At 39.4% G+C, this 23,943-nt stretch overlaps 1 protein-coding gene across 5 annotated transcripts in view; it reads left to right on the top strand.

Annotated features, from left to right (window-relative positions):
- Nucleotides 1-23,943, top strand: part of RELN (reelin) — a 494,784-nt gene that overhangs the window by 272,426 nt on the left and 198,415 nt on the right. For all 5 annotated transcript variants that reach the window (XM_028118604.2, XM_028118612.2, XM_088018691.1 and 2 more), the window contains exons 9-10: nucleotides 8,676-8,772; nucleotides 11,582-11,822. In XM_028118604.2, the coding sequence (XP_027974405.2) occupies nucleotides 8,676-8,772; nucleotides 11,582-11,822 (338 nt within the window). The remainder of the gene's footprint in view (nucleotides 1-8,675; nucleotides 8,773-11,581; nucleotides 11,823-23,943) is intronic.

The raw sequence follows: 23,943 nt of genomic DNA on the forward strand, positions 1-23,943 counted from the left end.
ACACAGGGCTCAATCTCATGACCCTGAGATCATGAGCTGAGCTGAAATCAAGAGTTGGATGCTTAACCAACTGAGCCACCCAGGCGCCCCAACATGTCATTTCTTCTGGGTGGATTTTCACTCATCTCCTATTGTAAAACCTGAAAGCAGAGGTGGTGACTGGCACGATATTTAGGCTAACGGTGGTTCAGTTCTTTAGGTTTTCTTCTCTGTACCAAGAAGAGGCCACCGTGGTCTCAAGTCATAAGCCTAAGTAAAAGTGGCAGTACAGAAACCTCTCCCAACCTGCTGTGACCCTGTGAAAATGTAGCACTATTTTTTTTTAAGTGTGCTTTTGTTCACCAGAAGCAGTTACAGTGAAGTGATCAAAAGTGTGGTTCTGTTCTATCTAATTCTGAATCCCATTTACCTCCCAGTACATTTTCTTAACTTCTCTTTGTCTCTGTTTCCTTCCTTGTAAAGTGGCATGCACATGGTGGTACCTACCTGTTCGTAGCAACCATTATCGTTCCCTTGAGTTATTAGACCTTATTTTCTTTATTGTCAGATTTTCTGTTTTGTTTGGATGCTAGGAACTGTAAAATCAAATTTTCAACTCCACTCCAGCAATTATATGGATCTTATGAAATGGATCTGCTTCTACCGATTTGTCTTGCTATCCTTCTCCCAGAGCACTTTTTCTTATCAGGTAGACTCTTCTCTTCCCCACGAATACATTTACCAGTAATGCTAACAAACAAGTAGTTTATTCATTTTAGTCTCAGATTTTATTTCTGTGTTGAATTTATAGCGTTTCCACGAAAGAGCCTAGAAACAGCCCCAAAATATAAGAAGCCATAGGAAAAATGCACTATAAGTTCTTTGATAAACAGTAATTCAATTTGATATTTAGCCTAAGAACAAGTATGGTCAGAAATGTGTTCCTTTTCTATGATAAATGAATTTGTGAAGTGAAACAAAAAATATTGAATCATAGCTGAAATCTGTTAAATAGTGTGGGCCAAGAACTCTTTCCTAGGCACGTTTCCTGTGTTAACTCCTTGATCTTCGCATCAGTTCTATGAAGAGATTGCTGTTATGATTTACAGTTTACAAATGTGGAAACTGGGCACAGAATAGTTAAGTGACATGCCCAAGGTCACGTGGCTAAGAATGTGCCCAAGCCCAGATCGCAACCCTAACAGCCTGCCTCCCCCATCCTCTCCTATCCCCTAGGTAGACTTGCCTCTCTGAAAGATATCTTGTATCAGAGGAAATTTCACTCCAAAAAGTAAAGTGAAAAAATTACCTAGAACTATCAGTAAAATGCTAACAAACATTGAATTGATTATCTTGTAGACTTCCCTCATGTGAGACAAATTAAATAAGATATGTTTAAACCTATATGACACCAGGGCACCTGGTTGGCTCAGTCGGTTGGGAGGCAGACTCTTGGTTTCGGCTCAGGTCATGATCTCAGTGTCAGGAGATCTAGCCCTGCGTCAGGCTCCATGCTCAGTGGGATGTCTGCTTCAGGATTCTCTCTCTCCCTCTGCCCTTCCCCCCACTCACTAGCTCTCTCGCGCTCTCTCTTTCTCTAAAACAAATAAATGTTTAAAAAAAAACCTATATAACACATTAACATGCACCTACCATCAAAGATTCTCTCATTAATCCATAATATTACAATTAAGAGTAACATTTTTCAGTGTACCTGGCTGGCTCATTCAGAAGGGCATGTGACTTTTGATCTATACCATGTTGGGCACAGAGATTGCTTAAATAAATAAATAAACTTTATTTAAAAAGTAACACTTTTCTGTAAGGTTACAATTAATAAGTTCCTAAATGTAAAAGTGGGGTTTTCCCCCCTTAGAACAGTGTGTTAGGGTGGCTGTGGAATTGAGCCCCACATTGGACTCCACACTGGGCATGGAGCCTGCTTAAGATTCTTCTCTCCCTCTGTCCCTCACTCTCTCTCTCTCTCAAAAAAACAAATCAAAACAGTGTGTTAACTATTCAAACATTCCAACAGAAACAAATCAACTTAAAGAGATATGATAATGTCACAATCAAGATACTGCATTACAGAAACTTTTTCATGCAGTAGAAACCAATTCCTGATGGAGAGCTCAGAACTCGTGCCCTGGAGGTGATACTCTACGTGGCTTATGACTAGCTTGTATGACTTTGCAAATTGCTTATTTTCAATTATGCCGGGCCATTATAATAAGGCCTTACTAATAAGCAAAATAACTCATCTGGCTATCATTATTCTTCACATTACTTTATCTGGCTGACAAAAATGGACCATAATTACTCGTGTAATTTGTCTCTGATATTTTTATTCCAAAAGCAGACTGGATTATAGAACCAGTTAAGTCCTCTTGGGCATCTTCTAATTAATTTGGGGGAATTATTACCCAGGTGACCCTACTACAGTACCAGTGTTAATCTGTGGTGAGGAAATAGGCATCGGGTATCCTAAAGAATGGCTGTTAAATGACTTTCTGCTTTGACTCTTGAAGGCAAGTCAGAAGTCCTTAAGTCTCATCTACTGTTGTAGTTCCCTTTTTTAAAAAGATTTTATTCATTTATTTATTTATTATTTATTTATTTATTTAAGAGAGAGAGAGCACAAGCATTGGGAGGGGCAGGCAGAGGCAGAGGGAGAAGCGGACTCCTCGCTGAGCCGGGAGGCCGACGTGGGACTCGATCCCAGGACCCTGAGATCATGACCTGAGCCGAAGGCAGACGCTTAACCAACTGAGCCACCCAGGTGCCCCTGTAGTTCTCTCTTTTAGTGGAAACATACCTCAGTAAAAATGAAGAAATGGAGAATTTGAAGTAAATAAGTTACAGCAAACTTATTCATGATCCAACCAGAGTTAACTGAGCTCCTACTGTGTACCAAGTATCGTTGTGGGTACTAGGGACATAAGTAATGGGCAAGACAGACACAGTTCCTACTCTGGTGGAGCTTGCAGCCTAACAGGATATGGACAATGAGCAAGTAAATGATTAAATAAACACAATAAATTTAAATACTGAAAGTACTACGAATAATACAAAGCTGAGTGATAAGATGGAGGATGATTGGTGACTGGAGTGAGTGCTCAGGGAAAGCTTCTTTGAGGAGGTGACATTTGCAGAGATACCTGAGGGAGAAGAGGGACCCAGGCAGGGGAGAGTCAGTGGGGAAAGATATGAATGGAATAAGGAGAGATTAGGGTGTGAGAAAATTGACATCATAAGTGTAGCTTCAGGCAGAGAGAAGGAGCGCAGAAATCCCGGGATGATGGAGTGTTCAGGGAAGAGAAAGGAAGTCCAGAGCGCTTTATGGCTGGAACATAGTAAAAGAGAGGAAGAGTAGTACAAGGGATGGTCTAAGGTGTACAAGACAGCAGATCATGAAGCGTTTTGTATATCAGGATGGGGAGCTCACCCTTTTGTTCCTAGGGTGCTGAGAAGCCTTGAGATGGCTTTAAGCAGGGAACAGTATAATTGTTAAAACATTTTAAACCCCGCCTCCCCAACTGGTGGGAAGATGATGGATGACAGGAGGATAAAAAAGGGAGCAAGAAAACCACCCAAGACATGCTCATGATTTGCCTGAGGCGGTAGCAGTCAAGAGGGACATATGCTAAACAATATTTGGAGGCAGAGCTCCCAGCACAGTCTGATGGGCTGAAGTGGGGCGTGAGGCAAAGGGAGGAACCAACGATGACTCCTGAGTTTTTTGTTCATTTGTTTGTTTGAGCCTGTGGAGTGGTCTCATTTGAAATGAAAAGATGAGTAGCTATTGGGGAAGCGGAAAACCAGTACTTCCAATTTTGACATAGTGGGTTTGAGATGTTTGTTAAGGATGGTAAATAGCAGTTTGGATCTGCAAGTGTGGAACCTCATGGGAGGTATAATCCTGGGTGTTATCTGTTGTAGATGTTATTTAAAGCCTTGAAAGTGGGAAAGGTCATCAGAGGAGGAGGTGTAGGTAAGAGAAGAGAAAGGCACTAAAACAGTTTGAGGTCAAGAAGGAAATGGGAAATAAAGGAGATTGAGAATCAGCAGCCAGTAAAGGGGGAGGAAAATCGAGAAGGTGGTGGAAGCCAAGGGGAGAAAGGCAGAGATCGACTGTGACAAATCCTGCTGAGAAGTCAAGTAACTTGAATTTGGGATCTGTTAATTTGGCAACATGGACCCCCCAGTGAGTTTCAGGGTAGCCCTTGAGAGCAGGAGCCTGTGCGGAGGGTGGGGGCGAGGTTGCAGGGAGACAATAGGATGTGAAGTTTCAACAATCACTGAATAACCCTTTTGAGGAGTTTTGCTGTACAGGGGAACAAAAATAGAATGCGAAGGAGAAGAAAGATGGTGACATCGAGAAGGTGTTTTGTTTTGTATTTAAGATGGGAGATGCTTTGTATGTTTCTGTGATGTTTGTATGATGACAGGAATGATCCAGGAAACTCATGGGAAAAGATGGATGATTCAGGGAAAAGAAAGGGGAAGTTTTAAGGAGCAAGAGAAGGTGGGATCTAGACCATATGAGGAAGTTCACACTGATTAGAACAGAAACATTTCAACTGCTACAACAGGGGGCAAGCAGAAAACACTGGTATGATGGATGGAGAATATGATACAGGTAGATTTGTGGACAGAGAGATGAGGGTATTAATGTCTGTGTTTCTGTTTTTCTTAACTGTGTGTATTGCATTCTTAACCTAATAAGAATGAACTCAGACTTACGATTGTACGTTAAAATTCTGAAAAATTAAAAAAATAATCCAGTATTTTTATAGTAACTTGATAATAAAAAGCAAGCTATTAAAATGGCACAAATTCAGGACATCATTAGTGAAGGTTTGTTCTGTTGCAAGGTAGTTGCAGGGCATTATGTAGGTATCTGCTTGAGCAGAGGAGTAAAGATGGCTTGTATTTATATTGCAATGCATATATTTCTTAAACCATAGAACCAACTATAAGACAATAATAGACTAGAAATGTTTTTAGTAAAAATATCCATCCTTGTATACTGTGGGGTTCACTAAATAACCAATAATAATGTAAATGATGGCTACTGTAAATAACTGTAGGTTTATCTTTATCATTTATCAATTTATTTGTCAATTTAAAATCAAGAATTGACAACCAAGACCAACTGGAAACAATATTAATGAAGTTCCTTTAACACAAAATATCCTGTCCTCCCCCACACTGTAGGTATCTCAGTAACCTTTTATGTGTAGCTCTACATGAGAACCAGATTTCTTAGACTGCTAGAATAAATCCTAAAATTTCAGCAATTTCACAATTTTATTTATGAATACAAAACTTCAGGAACGTTTGTAGGTCACTTGTACCCTTGCCGTGGGCAGAAATGAAAATATATGGACTTTCCTCATTTGAACCAAAGGAAGTGTTTGGATTTTTAGACCAGTTATGTCAATGGCTCTCAGACCATACTTGTATAACCATGATCCTGAATTATCTTCCCTCCTTCAGTAGTTCTTTATATCCTTGCAAATTTGCTACTTTAGAGTGAAGGATGACATTGGAAGGGACCTAAAGGGGGAGAAAATGGATCTGCAAGAAGAGGGTACTTTGCATTTGACATCTGGGTTTATCTTTCTGGTTTTAAATTTCAGTGTTGGCAATTAAAGATCTTTGATTTAAGAGGGGAAAGAAAGAGGTACCTGTTGCAGGTGGCAGCTGGTTATTACTGCCTCCTTACTGCGTGAGAGGTGCTCTGAGGTCTGTGACAGCTCGGCACCACAGGGAAGGGGAATTGGGGGTGGCATTAGCCACCTGGGCACAGGAACACTGATTAACTCTTTCTTCTCATCCCACACAGGCTCAAGTAACCATTGTCAGTCTGGGCAAGGAAAATTTTGTTCTGCTGGTTGAAGTCTAGGTGACAGTGGGGTTGCAATCCAGAAGGGTTTATGTGAAGAAAAATTGTACCCAATATATGTGAGAATCATTTCAGAGTGGGAGTGGGGAATCATTTACTCATTGGACTGGCACCATTAGGAATGGGAGTTTGTTGGGGGTGGCCTCAGAGTGAGGCAGATAGCCAAAGCTGACTGGTTCTTTTGCGGGTGCTTCTTCCAGCTCAGGCCTTCCCTCTTCAGTTCTCTTGGCATGGGGCATGGGCGGTGGGTACTTCTCCTCGGACTGGCCCCTCGTACCCCACACCCTGGTCCTGGTATCCAGTTGTCCATCTCTGTGTCGGAGTCCCTTTCCCTTTTTGACCAGCTTTTCATGTGGAAACCCTTTACAATGACCCTGGGCTAGTTCTGTTTGCGGGGTACACATTTGGTCTCTAGGAACTGTGCACCTTTGTCCACTGCGGGTGCAAGTGCAGCTTTCTCCTGAAAGTCCTGAGGAATTGTTGAAGGATTCTAAGCAGGGAGGTAACATGAGTCAGTTTACTTGTAGCAAGAGTACTAGCAACAATGTGGCCAGAGAAGGAGGCGTGAGGCTGGAGACAAGGAGGCTAACTAATCACTCTTGCAGAGTCCTGGCCCGAGCTAATGAGGATCTGTCTATTGACAATGCTGAGGAGAAGATGGATTCATAAAGTTATTAATATTATAGGTATGCAAGAATTTCATGGCTAAGTGGCTGAGGAAAAGTGAGTCACCTGCCAGGTGCCTTTGTGTTTTACGGGTGCATAATAAACTAAATTTCCCACCATTAAGATGGTAGCATAAGGAAATAGGAGAGAGGTCATATTTGTCATCAAGGTCGTATTTGGACACATTTTTTTTCCTGATGGTTATCAGCTGTCCTCTCTTAATTTGTAAGCAATTTGCAAGGAATTGCATTCTCTAAGGAACATTTTTGGTCACCATTTGTTCTACCTGTTTCTTTTTCAGAGATTCACCTTAAACATTTGCTTTTAAGAGCTCATGGTATAGGGGCACCTGGGTGGCTCAGTTGGTTAAGCTACTGCCTTCGGCTCACGTCATGATTCCAGGGTCCTAGGATCAAGCCCCGCGTCGGGCTCCCAGCTCTGCGGGAAGCCTGCTTCTCCTTCTCCCACTCCCCCTGCTTGTGTTCCTTCTCTTGCTGTTTCTCTCTCTCTGTCAGTTAAATAAATAAATAAAATCTTTAAAAAAAAAAAAAACCTTATGGTGTATACAACATGAAGGAGGCACATACAAACCATTGAAATTCTTTAGGCTGATTTGAACTTTGTTTTGAAATAAACAGATTGTCTGCCAGTCCTTCTTGTTTGTATTGAAGTTTGTCCCCCATAATCCTGGCCCCTTCCAGTTCCAGCCTCACAGCTTGATATTTATTTTAAGCAGCTGCTTATGAAAGGTAAACTTTAGCAATGATCAAAATGGCATACGGTGGGTTTGTGTTTGAGTGTAGGGTTGCTGGGGAGCTGTCCTTCGAATACCCTTTCTTTTATACTTTTTGCACCCACATTTTGGCTGTGAGAATAAGTCTGGGAAAGCTGCCTTTTGGCTTTTGAGCACATTGCCAGCTTTAGCGATTGCAGATTAACTGGTGTTGTACTAAACACCACTGAAATAAAATAAATGAGTCTATTAAAGCTTGGAACTCCTGAGAACTACAAATGTAAAAACCATCAACAGATGCCATTTGCTGAAACCGAGGCTCCTCTAGCAGATGGGTGAAAGTTAAACATAAATTGCACTATTTCTTCTTCTGTTGGTTCATTTGTTTTTAATATAGTATGAAAAAATCCTGCTATTCACTTACTTCTGGCATATGCTTCATGGCTGTTTGGGGTATTCTGAGGAGATCTTTGAAATGATAGTCATGCTATGTTTTATTATGTGAATTCATTGAATGCGTAGAAACAAATCCTTGTCAGAGTTTTAAAACTTTCTTTGGTCATATTTCCAATATGGAAAATCAGAGAGAAATAATCACCAAATGTTCACAACGGGACATAATGTCTTTTAAGTCTTTCGTGTTGCGCTATAGTAGAATAATATCAATCATACCTAATAGTTCTCATTCATTTAGTACTTGAATTTTCTTTGCAGTATTTTAGTTTCTTACATGCCATCTAATCATTTAAATAACACACAGAAGAATGGTGCTTTTAGTCCTCATTCCATTTAATGACTTGTATACGATTTAATGCGATTGCTACTAATTAATATTAACTGGCAAGAACCATAATGACATTATTTTTTTTAAAGATTTTTATTTATTTATTGAGAGAGAGAGAGAATGGTAGAGAGAGAGCATGAGAGGGAAGAAGGTCAGAGGGAGAGGCAGACTCCCTGCTGAGCAGGGAGCCCAATGCGGGACTCGATCCTGGGACTCCAGGATCATGACCTGAGCCGAAGACAGTCGCTTAACCAACTGAGCCACCCAGGCATCCCCATAATGACATTATTAATCATTCGAGAATATTTAGATATTTCTCCGCATAGAACTAAGTGTTTCTTTTATAATTTAGTTTACTCATATATCTGTCTAAAAACCTGCAGTTTTCTTGCCTTTTTCCTGATCCCTAAAGTTATTTATCCAATAGTATTTCTCAGAACCAGGAACCAAATCAAAACCAAAGAAATTTCAGCATAGTTGGAAGAATGGGGAGGCAATTAAATAAATATGTAAAACGTTACGAAATCTTCTCACATTTAGGAGGACGGATAATATGCATTACACTGTTTTTTAACTTTGAAACTTACTGTGATTGCTCTTTACAGGCTCAGGTTCGTGTCGCTTTAGTTACTCAGACCCCAGCATCATTGTGTCGTACGCCAAGAATAATACCGGAGACTGGATTCAGTTGGAGAGAATTAGGTTTGTTATCATTTCAAGTAGTTTCATAAATCCTGACGTAAGTGGATTTCTACTTCCCCGTTTGCCTTCATTCTACCACCGATTTTATTCTGCATGGTCAAAAGTACTCTGGTTGTTAATTATACTGAATTACAAAAAAAAAAAGTATACTGAATTACATGCCTGCACACGTTACTCTCTGCCCTGTTTGAAGAAGTATTGTTAAAAGTGTCATTTTTTCCGTTCAGAACCTCCCACGGTTCATAGTAGCTGTAACAAACCATTTTTGATAAAAGCATATTTGGGAGAATAACTTTTAGGATGCAATCCTCCACAAAATAACATCACTCCACTCTCTAGGTGGCCAGGCTATGGGCTGGCTCGGAGGCCTAGGAATATACAAGATTACTGTGTAAATTCCTTCCAGTCTGGGATGGTAATGAGTTCATAGCCACTGGGGCTTTTGCATCTAATCTTTAGCTCTGTCATTTCCCATCCAACCTCCCAAAGGCAGGTTCTAAAATTCTATTATCATAATTGTGATGCAATTTGTAGTCATTTTATTATATTTTCTTTATTTAAAAAAAAATCCCTCAACAAGGAAATGAGGTAGGATGCTTAAAGAAGAAGCTCACTCAAGTTGGAAAAATGTGGTTAAATTAGCAAAACTCAAATGATATTTACTCCTTCTGCAGAGTTTAAATCATAAAACAATTCAAAATGGATGCCTAATTTTAGGTCTGGTAAGATATTTAAAAGAAAAAACTGCCTTGGACTTTATAAAGTAGTTAGTCTGATTGGTTTAGTTCTTAAATTCGTGTAACTCAAGTAGAACATTTTCCATCAGTTTTGTACAGTTTTCTTTCTTCACATGCTAATTTCCTTACCGTATTTCCCTATTGAAAGAATTGCGATTTATTTAGGGAAGAAGAGTAAATATTAGTCTTTAAATTCTTAGTCTTCAAAGCTAAATCAATCTGCCCAAAGTTTCCAGCGTATTTCACATTTAAAAAACTGTCACATGTCCAAGGTCTACTCCAACCAGAAACTGAGAAAAGTGATCCTACCTCATGGATTTTATTTTTTTTTAAAGATTTTATTTATTTATTTGACAGATAGAGATAGCGAGAGAGGGAGCACAAGCAGGGGGAGTGGGAGAGGAAGAAGCCGACTCCCCGTGGAGCAGGGAGCCTGATGTGGGGCTGGATCCTAGGACCCTGGGATCATGACCTGAGCCGAAGGCAGACACTTCATGACTGAGCCACCCAGGCACCCCTAACTCATGGATTTTAATAGACTGTCTCTCTCTGAGGCAGGATACCATATAATCTGTAAGGACTGGGTACAAGCCAAGCTCTGACATGCTGTCAATTTTATAACAGCATTTTGCTATTCTTCCTAATTTCTAGTAGTTATTATGAAAATGCATTCATATTAAATACTTATTTATATAAATGGCTATAAACAAGGCAGCATATTGAAAATTTTATCCTAACCTCCATTTTTTCTCTATCCAGTAGTTATGTATCATAGTTTAGGTAAATTGTAGTAGACATTTCTTGCTGGAAAACAGCTACACATTTTTGATATGACAAATAGTGAATGTACACATTAAATTACAACATATGAAGATCACATTCAGCTGACTCCATTTGGTTTTTCGCTAAATGACACTGTCAATTTTAGGCCGTGCTCTAAGCTATCATGCTCATTAATGCAAATTTTCCTTACCAGTAGTAGTGATCAGAGTGAACATATTTTCAGTCACTTCCTAAAACTAAAATGCACTGTTTTCATTGGTTTAAATTCTTTTTTGAAGCTAAAAACATAGTCATTGTGCAATATTTTAAAAGAAAAGGCAATTGATTACCCCCAACGGTAAGGTACACCATCTATAACCTACACTGACAATTCTTTGGATATATATGTGCTTCATTAGTGAGTGAAAAATATGTCTTTTCTGTAATCCTTTCAAAACTGATTTATAGTACGCCCAGGGTAATACTAGTTTGCATTTTAGTATCACTTTTAATCTTGGCTAAAGCAATCATTTTTACTATAGCAGGTTTCTACTTTGGTAGAATAAAATATTTAATAAAAATACTTTATCACATAGCAGAAGGGCCTAGATTCTAACAGATATACTATAAAAATCATGTTAAATTATATCAAGCTTTTAAAGATTGATCTGCATCAAGTTGTAAAGAATTATATAGAGCATTTAATTTTCATGGCAAATCTCACACTGATAGAGACAAAACAAAAATGTATCTGGTTACTAGAAATAAGATAATTATTATTAAACACAGATTTTGAAATAGCATAGATACAAAATTTCAAGGAAAGAATCAAAATTAAGACAGTTTTATAGTTTTTCTACTTTTTTCCTTTTTAGTATCAAATAAAATCAACTGTGAGATTATTTGAGTTTTTTGCGGTTGTCTACGACATGCAAAAAACTGTGCTGCAGACACTTTGATTTTTTTGCAGCACCATCAAATGTGTGCATTTTCTCTTTGATTATTCCTTTACTGGCTTACTTGAATATACTCGGTGTCTGCTTTGTGTTAAGAGAAGAGCTCTCGAAGATGTTTAATGTTTAAACTGTCATCACTTAATAGGAACATCTTAATCATCAGCATGTAGTAAAAGATTTAAGGGCTGTAGGATTATGAGTATTTAATCTGTGATACATACCATGTTAAGCTAATGGAACTACAATCTTAATTAAAAAACAAAATTGATCTACAAGAAAGAAAAAATGGATACCATTGAGCGTCATTGTTCATTTATTATGTGGCACCAATTCACATCTTACCGTATATTCCAGGGCCCCTTCCAATGTCAGCACCATCATACACATCCTCTACCTTCCTGAAGACACCAAAGGGGAGAACGTCCAGTTTCAGTGGAAGCAGGAAAGTCTCCATGTAGGCGAAGTGTATGAAGCCTGCTGGGCCTTAGATAACATCCTGATCATCAACTCAGCTCACAGACAAGTCATTTTAGAAGACAGTCTTGATCCAGTAGACACGGGCAACTGGCTTTTTTTCCCAGGAGCTACAGTTAAGGTTTGAACTCTTTTTTATTTCTTCTTCCCTCTAAAGCCTAAAGTTTAATCAACCAGATCAGACAAAGATAACCATTCTTACCAAATCCACTAGTAAAGGAATAAGTAATACTCTTATTTATGTTACCTTCTCTTTTAAGGATGGGAAGTCATTGGTACAAAAAACATTCACTTATTCATCCATTTAGTAACTATCTTTGAGGACCCACTGTGCTGTGTCCTGGACTGAGCCTGGAGAGTATAACCACAAAAAGACAGATATGTTTCTTCCCTTCACATGGCTGTCAACTTCATGGGGGTAGTTAGACATGTCAACATGCAAATACAAAACAACACAATTTGTATGATTTGCTGGGAGAGTTTAGAGCTCTGGAAGTACAATATACAATACCGAATCCAGTCTCAAGGGATTAGGAAGGTGGTCCAGATTGGGAATCTAAGCAGAGACCAAAAGGTAATTTGGAGTTGGCCAGATGGGAGGAGTAGTGTTTCTAGAATCAGAAATCATATACATAAGGCCTGGACGGCAAGAGCACAGAGCAAGGTCTTAGACAATGTTCAATGTTCAGTCTATTGTCTAACAGATTTTGAGTTGAGACTTGTGATAGTTAAATGTGGAGATACGGCCGGTGACAAAACCTTGAGGATCTTGCAAGTTGCTATGGAGTTTGAATTTTATCCTGAAGGTGATAGGGAGTCATTGAATTGCTCCAAATAAGTCTGACCATAAGATTTTATTTTTTAAATATACCTTTGAGGATGGAAAATGGGATGGAAGGGAGAAAGTGCAAGTAGGGGAGCCACATAGGAGACTGGTAACAGAGATCCAGTGGAAAACCACGTTGGCCAGACTTAGGGGAGAATGTGGATGGACTTAAGAGATTTTTAGGAGAGGGAATAGAGAAGATTCAGGACTGATTGAGATGATGAGGGAATAGCAGGTGGTGAACACAGGATTTGGGCAGCGGGGTGGATGGCAGTGCCATTTATGGAAACAAACATAGAAGGAGAAACAGGTTCACAGAAGTTGATGAATTCACTCCGGCCATGTTGATCTTTTCTTTAATTGAGGTATACTTGATGTATAATATTAATGTTAGCTTCAGGTGTGCCATGTAATGATTTAATATTTGCATATATTGCAAAATGATCATCCCAGTAAGTTTTGTTAATATCCATCACCTCACGTGTTTACAAAATTTTCTTCTTGTGATGAGGACTTTCAGGATCTATCAGCAACTTTCAAATATGCAATATAGTATTATTAACGGTTATCCACCATAATGATGGTGGACATGTTGATCTTGATAATCCTGGGGACAAGTGAGGAGAAATATTTGGTGGGAGGTTAGATAAAGCAATCAGGAACTCAGAGGAAGTTTGGCAATTATCAACCTTTTGAATGGACATTGAAGTCATAGCTTGCCTGCCCAAAGAATGTGTGGAAGAAGAAGTTGTGCTGAGGCAATATAAAGGATGTCATTAGACCCTCAACTGGACCCTCTCAAGTTTCCAATGTATGAAAATAAAGTGCAAATACAGCTTAGAGAATTTTTAAAATGTGACTCACTGGTACCATATGCTGCACAAAGGAGGTGAGATCACAAGAGCAGCAGCAAGTAAAACATAAACATCCAAGATGCTCACCTCCTTTTAATAATGTTTTCGAATTTAAAAAAATGATTCCAAATTATTTATACCCTTCAACACAGGAACTCCCCTGACACAATAACTTCTTGTTTAACAAACTGAGCGCTAGACAGTTTACTTGGGATTGATGAAATCACACCGATTGGCATTAGGAACAGGAATCATCCTTGCTCAGTGTGAGACAACACCCAGTAAACCTTATGGAAATTCATCCTGACAAAGACTCTAGAACCTTGGTCCCTTGAAAGAGAGTCCATGGCTTCCTTTCATATGGGCGTAGAGAAGAACCTTTGTGAGGATGTTCCATGTCCTCCCCACTACCACTTGATTAAGAAGGATTTCTGTTGATGTTGTTCAACATCGGCAAGAAGACATGAAAACCCAGGAAACACGTGGGGACCTCAGAGCCTGGGATTCACATCCTTTTCCCATGATGATCACTTATCATTTGGACTCAGTACCCTTTACTATATAAATGCAATTTTTATGCCTTGTTTTACAATCTGTTATACTAATCTAATTAGCCATTCAGATTCTTAATGGATTGTACTTTAGTACCACCCCTGATAAAAATGCATGAAATGTGGTATTGCTTCAGCAGTGATGTTCAATTAAATCACAACTTTGTGTGGGTTAATAATTTTGCTTTGTGGTCCATCATTTTACTTCCAAACTTACCAGTCGTACATTTGAGATTTGCCTCGTGACCTATGGGGAAAAAAAAACACTGTAGCAATGACATATATCATGCTCTTTGACAGCTATCAGGTAGAAATTTTTCTCCAATGTTTCGTTTTGAAAATTCTTTTTAAAATTTCACAATAATGGAATCTAAGAATTATCATTTGCATGACCACCCTTTTGCTTTCTGGCTCAAATATCTGAGCATTAAAAAGTTGCTTTTGCCAAGTGATTTGGAGTTCTAGCAATAAAAATTGTTTATTTAAACTGTATGCAACCTCTTCATTAAATATTTCTCCTTCAGTTTGTGGCATCTGAAACAAAAACTAAATATAACCAATTAAAAAGCATAAGCGTATCTCCATGTTCCTATTGGTCACAGGGCATGTTTTAAACATTGCTTTATTTTGGACTTTTAGTTTTGAGGATTATTGTTTATTTGCTTGCTCTACCTATGTATTACCTTTCCTCTATTCAGTAAAAGTCTCCAAGATGTTTCTATCTTAACCAAATCAGAGTGAGTCTAACAGCAATTGAGAAAGTATGCTTAATTACAAAATAGAGCTTAGTTGCGGAAAAAAATGTCCAAGCACAGACAGAATACTCTTAGTCTAAGTAGTAAGGGCTACTTTTTATTGAACACTTAATATTCCAGGTGCATGCATGCATACACACACAGATACACACACACACACACACACACATGGACACACATATGCACACACAGACACGCATATACACAGGATTATGTATAATTATATATTATAAACCTATAAAGCAGGTGCTATATTAGCCCCATTTTACAGGTGCGGAAAGCAGACATAGAGGTATTGAGTAACTTATCCAAAATATCCTTCTCACCCATGGGAGAGCCAGGACTCACATAGAGGAATTAGACTTGATCTTGATTTCATTCACCACATGGCTTTGCTCTTACAGGTCATAAATATAAACCAGTGTGATTCTGTTTGTTCCGTGTTTCTTCCCAACATCCATTTATTAAATTATCTACCTGTTTTCTTCCCTGTCAGCCTCTGACTATAGGTTAAAAGATTCTTGGTTTTTTTCTGTTTCTTGACCTTGCTCCAGCTTTATTCCATTTGTATTGCATGTTCCTTCCTCCAGATGACTGATTTTTTTTTTAATACATTAGAATTTAGTAAGTTCAGCCCAAGCACTGGCCTCTTTCTTCTCCTCCACACTCTTCCAGCTGATTTTGTTTTCATGGTCCTGGTTACTGGACCATCACAGGTGTTGAGTGCTGACCTCAGGGGAACTTAAGGGGATGGGGGTATTGACATGGTTTCCTTATGGAGGCAGGAGGCATTTGCAGTAGCCTGTGTGGGAGGTGATATAGTATAATAACGATGAGATGCTAAAGAAAGAGAAATCAAAAGTGTCACAGCAGTGGACTGCCTGTGACAAGGGTGTTAAGAGGCAAGGACCATACATAGGGATGCCACTGACAGATGCTCCAGCATCATTCCTTCACAGAAATCACATCATGCTCCCTCCGTACTCAAGACCTCCGATGGCTTCCCATGGAGGCCTAGCCTGTAACCCGAGGCCCCTTGGTCCAGGCCCCACCTAACTTTCATCCTCATCTCCTGCTCCACTGTGCTCCAGCCTCACAAACACAGCACAGAATTCCACACTGCTACACTTTACACATGCTTTTCCACCTTCTTTTTTCTCTGCCTGGTAATTCCCCAGCCTCCCTAAGGGCCCAGTTCCAAAGTCATTGTCTTTGTGAACTTTGTGTATCATTCATGTCTCCGTCCTCTCCGTGCTGGTGTAACTATTAGGTTGAACAAGCAGGAATTGGGGTTGCGGACTGGCTATGGAAAACAGGTCTCTTTGTTTCCCCCAGTGACCATTGAGGTTTAACCGGAGAGCTTCTTTATCTCTGTCCTCTTTGCAGATCCCAAGACTGCTGAGAGACCAAATAAGTCATCCAATCATTTTAGTCTCTCAGATAGTCCCAGATCAATAACAAATATGATCCGATCACTGTAATCATCTAAGCTCCAAGCTTCATCCGTAGCTTCTCCCCTCCTCTGGCTTGGGTCTGCTGCAGTGGGAATGATGGCGGTGGTCAGCTCCTTCTCGGTCCTCACCACCCCATGCATTTCAGCCTCTGAACACTCCAGGGCTCAGTGGGGAGGAAGCAGAAGAGGCAGGAGGCAGATATGGTTATAAACTGGAACTACTGATCCCTTGGCCTGGCAAGCAATCAAAGCTGACTCTCTCTTCAGTCTACCTTTGGGCTCTTTGGAAATCTCCCCACTCCTCACTAATGGGATCTCTCACCTGCTGTTCTTTGATGCATCTCCCATGTCTGTTTCCACTTCCAGCCACGGGACCTCAGGCTAATGACCACAGCCTGTTTCCACTGAGGGCTTCTTGCCCCTCCAGGGAACCATATGAGGCAGGATCTTAGACAAACTAGGCTGTTTCTTGTGTCCGTGGGCTGAAGTGTACACTCTCATAAACGTTCACCTTGGATCCATGATTGAGAGGAGAGTAGTTACTTCTAAGCACAGCCCTCTTCTTGCCTAGCCACCCTCTAGGCAGCTCTGGGCACGAGTCCGAGCGCATCCAGCATGCCATCCAAGTGGTACCCTTGAAGTCCAGTGCACCAGGCTCGAGGAGAGAAGATACCTTCCTCCTCTGATGCAGTCATGGGTGGGACGCATAGTTCACCACAAAACCTCTCAAAGGAAATCATTTCCCTGCTGCCCAGCTTCCTACTCACATCAGCTTTGAGTTTGAATCCCTGCAACGTGAGTGAGTAACTAAGCCCTTTTATCACCTCTTTCACTAGGTCCTTCTAGTTGGTCCATCCCACCCTCACCTTAAAATGTGGAGTAGTTCCATTTCGATATTCTCTTACACAGTACATACACCTCTATGAGTGCATTTACAACCTTGCTTTCCATTTATGTTTCTGTCTCCCTGGTTAGAATGTCAGCTTCTTAAGCTCAGGGACTGTTTCAACCATTTTTGAATCTCCAGTGTTTGGCACGTGATGGATTGTTGTTAGGTGTTAACGGAATGAATGAAAAGCTGAAAAAAATAACCAGATGATCTAGTTTAGGAGGAGAGAAAATGAATTTCATATTCACTGATGACTTGAAGTCAGCTGAAAATATTGTGAATGAAACTGGAGACAGTACAACTGTTAAGAAAGGGGGCTTAACTATATTGGTTAAAACCTTGGCTTTACCATTTATTAGCCGTGTGGTTTGGGGCAACTTATTTAATCTCTTTTTTCCTCAGTATCCTCATCTGTAACAGGGATAATAATAGTATATCCACCCCAAGCTGTGATCATTAAATAAGAAAATACACATAAAACCCTTAGAACAGTCCCTAGCACATAGAAAGTGTTTAATAAATATGTGTTCTCTTTATTGAAACCTTGAGAATAAGCTCCACAGGGAAGTGAACATAGAAGAAAATGTGTAGAAGGCAAAGGATTGAGCTGACTGCTCTGATTATGAGGTGGGGGAGAATAGAATAGAAAAAATATAGACCTCACAAATTATGTCATCCTTATATGTCATTGAAGTAACATCAGAATCAAATGCATTAAAATGATTAAGTTGGACACAAATGTTGCCCGTATATGTAACCTTTGGCAATCAAAGTAAGAGATAGTTTCCATTGGAATTAAATTTCAGTGCCACTTATGTAATCAGAATTATTAATAGTTTCTATTATTAACAACAAATGATTTTTTTAAATGCTACTGTTCATAAAACAAGAGAATAGAAAGTGAGGACGTAAACTGCCTAGCTGATTACCTCAAAAATAATGTTTAAGGGTGTCAGGTCAGATAAGAAAGATGAAAATGATTCATATTCACAGTGCATATTTCTCCTTGTCTTCTTTAGGTTTTTTTTTTTTTCAGTTTCTTTGGGAATATTTAATTCATTTCATCTGAGCCAATTCTTGTTTATCTCAAGTAGGACAGAATGATATAAGACCAAATAGAGTAATTAACTTAAGGAGTTTATGTGATCTGGAGAATTGCAATTATAGGTCACCAGTTTAAATCTGCCCTGGTTTGGTAGAAGGCCATTACCATCTGTTGGCTCTTGGGTAATTAACATAAAATAGATGTATAACAGTATTGGCTTTTAATATAGAATCTGGCCTCACATTTGTTGTGCTTTTTGATTTGGGGTTGGTAAGCTGCAAGAGGTTATGGAATTAATGTGTTCTTTCTCTATAGCCTTCTGTGTTTCTCCTCCATTCCTTTTACAAGTGCATGGCCTTGCCTGACTCATCTTCCAATGTTTTTCCAGAAAACTTGCCCATGTGGAAGAAAAGGCACACCACATTCTTATGCTTCTAATTACCATCATGATGTTTTATTTTCCGCAAATCCCTAAGCAGCCCTTTGTTCATGACCAAGTAGGTGTGGCTCTAAATGCCAATAAATACAGTGCTGCAAATTAAAAAGCTCCCCAGAGCACCACCCTCATTAGCAATATCCCAGAGTAAGCAGATCATGGACTCACAAGGCAAGTGGACTGAAGCCTACTCAGTATCGAATCACCTGTCTTAATTACTGGTTAAGATGATTTTGCCTTCGTTTAGAGAATACTGCATCCCTTTTCAACCTTTGTATATGATTTCTAGGAGAATTAAGAATTACTTGTGTCCATTGTTCCTATTCAGAACACACGGGGACATCTGGGTGGCTCAGTCAGTTAAGCATCTCCCTTCAGCTCATGATGGATTGACACATGATGGATTGTTGTTAGGTGTTAATGGAATGAATGAAAAGCTGATGACTTGTGTTGTTAGGTGATAACGGAATGAATGAAAAGTTTCATTCATTCACTGATGACTTGAAGTCAGCTGAAAATATTGTGAATGAAACTGGAGACAGTACAACTGTTAAGAAAGGGGGCTTAACTATATTGGTTAAAATCTTGGCTTTACCATTTATTAGCCATGTGGTTTGGGTCAACTTATTTAATCTCTTGTTTCCTCAGTATCCTCATCTGTAACAGGGATAATAATAGTATATCCACCCCAAGCTGTGATCATTAAATAAGAAAATACACATAAAACTCTTAGAACAGTCCCTAGCATATAGAAAGGGTTTAATTTTAAGCATTTAAAGGGCCTGGGATCGAGTCCCACATTGGGCTTCTTGCTTCAGCCATGAGGCTGCTTCTCCCTCTGCCTACCGCTCCCCCTGCTTGTGCTCGCTCTCTCTCTCTCTCTGTCTCTCTGACAAATAAATAAATAAAATCTTAATAAAAAAAAAAAAGACACAGTGTATTCTGCTGGTTCATTCACAGTTGCTAGAATAGCTAAATACCACCGCGGCTGCCATCTCCCATCCCACGGGAGCACGTCTCTCGGTCAGGCGGTTATGGGTGTTTGTGCCACATTCGAAAGTGGGAGGCCTATTCTTCCTGTCTGAAGTGGGGCAATGATTCATCTTAGGGCAATTTCTGGTGCTCCAACTCTATGACAGTGGTCTTGGTTTTGCCATCAAGGTTTAAAGGAAATGAACCAATTTTTTAGCCCTTTCCAGTTAAGACTTAGAGTCAAGGATCAGCATTTCACCTTGGGTACGAGTCTCATATCCAGGAATGATACTTGCACTAACATGGATGCTAAATAATAATAAATAATAATAGTAACCCTATGATGATAAATAATAGTAACCATGATAATAGGATGGCATTTCATGAATGCTTCATATGTGCCAGTGCATGAGGAAGGCCTTATCATCCAAGTTTTGTATCAATAGTCAATAAACACTGGGTGTCTGTAAATGGGTTTGGCACTTCATTTCCCTTAGTCACTCTTGAAACATCTGGACAAATCCATCAAAGTCATCTCTTTCCAGCTCCTCAAACATACATCCTGCGATCTGAGAACATCCTTAATTTCAAGATCAAAGAAAAACACTAAATGTTAAGTTTTTGGAGGGCCAGCCCAGAGCTCCTTCAGCTAGCAGCCTTCTTTCTGTAACTCACCATCAAAGAGAAGAGCCGCAAAGATCAGGGGAGCACTCACAGGAGAACCCAGGGACGGACGATGAGGAGAGCTGTGAGCAAGTGTTTGGGTTTGGGTTTTGTTTTGTTTTGTTTTCTGTTTTCCTTTAATAGTACCCCATGGAGCAGAGTTTCCAAATGGACCGATATGCCACGGAGGCGACTCTTAGTCAAACACGTGCTTCATTTTGTTTGCTTTCTCTCATCTTTGGTGGCAGCCGAAATTTGTATTTTGAAAGCATGAATCATTCGTGACTCTTTGGTATCTGTGTGTGTGTGTGTGTGAGAGAGAGAGAGAGAGAAAGAGAGAGTGTATGTTTTGCTCAGTCACCATTAATAAATGTTTATATCTGCTCAGCTAGCCTGGTTACTCTTGGCTTGCAAAGGCATAAATCACTGGCTTCTGTCAACTCTGGAATTGACCCACAGATTAAAGGCAGATCACTGTGAGATAGGTGCCGTTCCGCATATTTTTTATTTTTAAGAACTCTTCCCACTCTGATTACTGTGCCTGCACCTGCTAATCTTTCTCTCTTTATTACCCGAGTTCATTGTGTGGCTAGCAAAGAATTCCAGATTGCTCCTTCTACACACTTATGTCAAGTCGTGTTGGGAAGTAAATCAATGCTGTGAGGAAGGTTTGTCCTTTGGAATAGACTGTGATTTGATTGCATGTATTTAAAATAAATTTCTTTAAAAAGTAATTTATTAAGTTTTTCAAATTTAGGCCAGGGATTTGGAATAACTATACAGAATTTAGAAGGGTCATATGTTAGTTTTTTTCTCTATTACTGCTTCCATTTAGACAGACTGCTTCCTCTTTACTACACTTATTGTTGATAAATATGCAGTAATAATGACAATTTTCTTGTTTAACAAACACCAAAGGCCCTAATGAAGACAACAGCCATTAGGTAAATCAACAACCCATTAAGGGGAAACATTAAGTCAGAACAGGAGAGTCTATTAATTTTCTTATAGCTCTTGTACATTAAGCATTTGCCAGATTCATTGTCCCAGTGGACACTAGGCAGATCTCCAGTCCTGAATAAGAATTGGAGCTTTCTGGGATTCTGCTGTCACCTGTCTAATGCTTTGATCATAAATTGTGGAATTGTTAATGTAGAATAAAGGTCATTATGTCCAAATTACGAGAGCATGTAAATTAATTTGTCTGAAAATTTAAAGTCTTCATGCAGGTTGAGGCTAATGAAAAAAACCTAAGACAAATGGTGAAAGGGATGATCACACTCAAAGCAGAGTTCACTTTTAAACATGCATTTTGAGGGATGTAATCCCCTGGCAGATCAGTACCTGCCTACTATAATGCCCAACTTGTCTTCCAGAAATTAAGCACCCCAGAAGAAGGTTTCAACGATCCTTTCAATGATTTTTATCTTATTTTTTACAGTATAAGGACAAACAGGAGGAAATCAGATATGCTTTCCAGAAATGTGCTTTGCAAATCGCTGTACTGGAAACTATCTGGTGTGTAACTTGAGGGATTTGAATCCCAGCTTTCTAATGAGGATAAACCTGAGCTCAGTAAGACTTGTGGTTAGTCCATGTTCCCATGTCTTTTTCCATTAAGAATCGGAATGTTAACTATGATCATTCTGGCCAGATTCCAGCCTGGCTAATTGCATGCTGTCTACCTAAATTCCCTTTGCTTGGGATGTTCTTCACTTTGGATTGCATTGCTCTTATTGTCATGTTTCCCCCAAGAGGTGGGTGCATGATATTGTAGAATGAGCCAGAATATAATTTGTCAAGCTAATAACAGTACTTTGGGGATGAAGGGTTAAACACAAGTCTTGTGCTTTTCACAATTTCCCTCCAATGCTGCCTATTTGTGCAGTAATTAATGTGGAATAGCATTAGTGAAACATGGAATTGAGCCAAATCACCATGACAAGGGTGGCAATAATGTGGAATCAAATAATTTTGATAAATTCTACCGGAAGTAACTAGTTAAACAAATCCCCAGAGCCTCCCTGACTGATGCACCCTTTTTGTTTGTTTTTGATCTGAAGCTGACACATTTAATCACTAATTAACACAATGTTCCGTGAGATTTATTTTACATTTAAGTGAATGAATGAAGACGGGGGTAATGAACATTTACCGATTTCCTGAGATTCCCCAGTCTTTAGGGCTCATGTCGCCTACAGTATCTCATCTAATCCTCACGCTTACTCCCATTTCACAGAGGAAAAGACAGAGGCTCAGAGAGGCCAAATGGCTTCTTCAAGATCAAACAGTTTTGACTTTTGTAGCCAAGTGTGTTTTACTAGAAAGCCAGCCCTTTCATTCTTCAGTCTCTTGTAGCCTCCCACATGGTACCTGGCATCCTCAGCCTTAATTTGAGAAGGCAAGGCCAAAAACCTCAGACCCTGTGAAAGTCAAGTTGATCTCCATAGACAAGGTTAACAACCACCCTATGGAATTTTACATTGTTATTCTTACTCTCATTACTCCAATTGAAATCTGTCACTGTTGCCATTTTAGAGTTGTCATAACTGTTGCCAAGTAATTATACACTTGTCACAAAATATACCATAAATCGAATCTTTATGAATCTTGGTACAAAGTGGTTCAAATGTGAATGTTTAACGAATCCAGAAAATAATGAGAAAAAATACCCTTTAAGCTCCCTAAAATTCACTCACTATGGGTGAATCTATTGTGTCGACTAGAGAAAATGCACTTCAGCCCTCCTGCACCTGGACTGTGTTCATAGCCAAGTTTTCAGTCTTTTAACTGGCATTAAATTACCTAGAAATTGAATGTGTGGAAACTGACAGAAATTCATTTTGCCTCATGAGAGAAATCATTCTCTTTCCTATTTCGATTTTTTTAAATATAGCATGAAAATCTGTATCTTTAAAGACTGTTGACCCAGGTTGTAGGAAATATGTATTTCTATATGATAATAGCTCTAGCGTAGAGAAAAGCTTAGGAAACACAATGATATGTAGGCTATAAGTCAGTCAATTTCCAATCACTCAGTCACACATCCCAGTGTAATCCAGAAACTCCTCTACCAACATATTTTATTTCCAGCCAGATATTGGCTAATTTATGACTCTGCCAACAATGCCATTTTAATTAATTTTATTCATCTTATTTCTCTTTCCGCTGCTCCTCATATCTCATCTATTTGCATTGCCTAGATTTTAATTAAAAAACCTCTCCTCTCTAAGGAGCAATCTGAAGTGGCAAAAATAATCACTTAAAATATTACAGTCATTAAAACATTGGCTGTGGTAGAAGCCATGCATTTTCAATTTTCCTACAAATGATGTTTTAGCTTCCTTTTAAAGTGCACTTTGTATCTGAATTGTCTGCCACCAGCCAGCTTGGCTATCAGAAATGGTCTTCCAGCTGGGTGGGCTGAGTGACAACTCCTTAATGGAGGAAATGGATGGCTCTCTGCTCATGTGGAGGGGAAAGCATACTAGGCAGATTTCATTCCATCTGCCACCAGCTCTCTGCAAGCTGGCATTGCCCAAATGCCCAATATACTCATTCCAACAAAAAGGATATCGTCAAAAAAATAAATTGTAAGGCTACAGATGCCTGAAAGAAGCGTCAGGGCCATTAGACCCCAGGGAGATAATATTAAGAGGTGCCTCGGTGTTCATCTTTGATGAAAACCTAATTAAACTGTGGTGGGGACGATTGCAAGTACTTTTACAAGTACAGAGGTGAAGTCATTAACATTTGCAGCAGAGGATAGGGAGCAAGCTTAGAAAAATGCTATCCTGA

Source organism: Eumetopias jubatus, unplaced genomic scaffold, assembly GCF_037043125.1.
Source record: "Eumetopias jubatus isolate StellerSeaLion01/CBP00866 unplaced genomic scaffold, mEumJub1_p1.0 scaffold_14, whole genome shotgun sequence".
Classification (NCBI taxonomy): domain Eukaryota; kingdom Metazoa; phylum Chordata; class Mammalia; order Carnivora; family Otariidae; genus Eumetopias; species Eumetopias jubatus.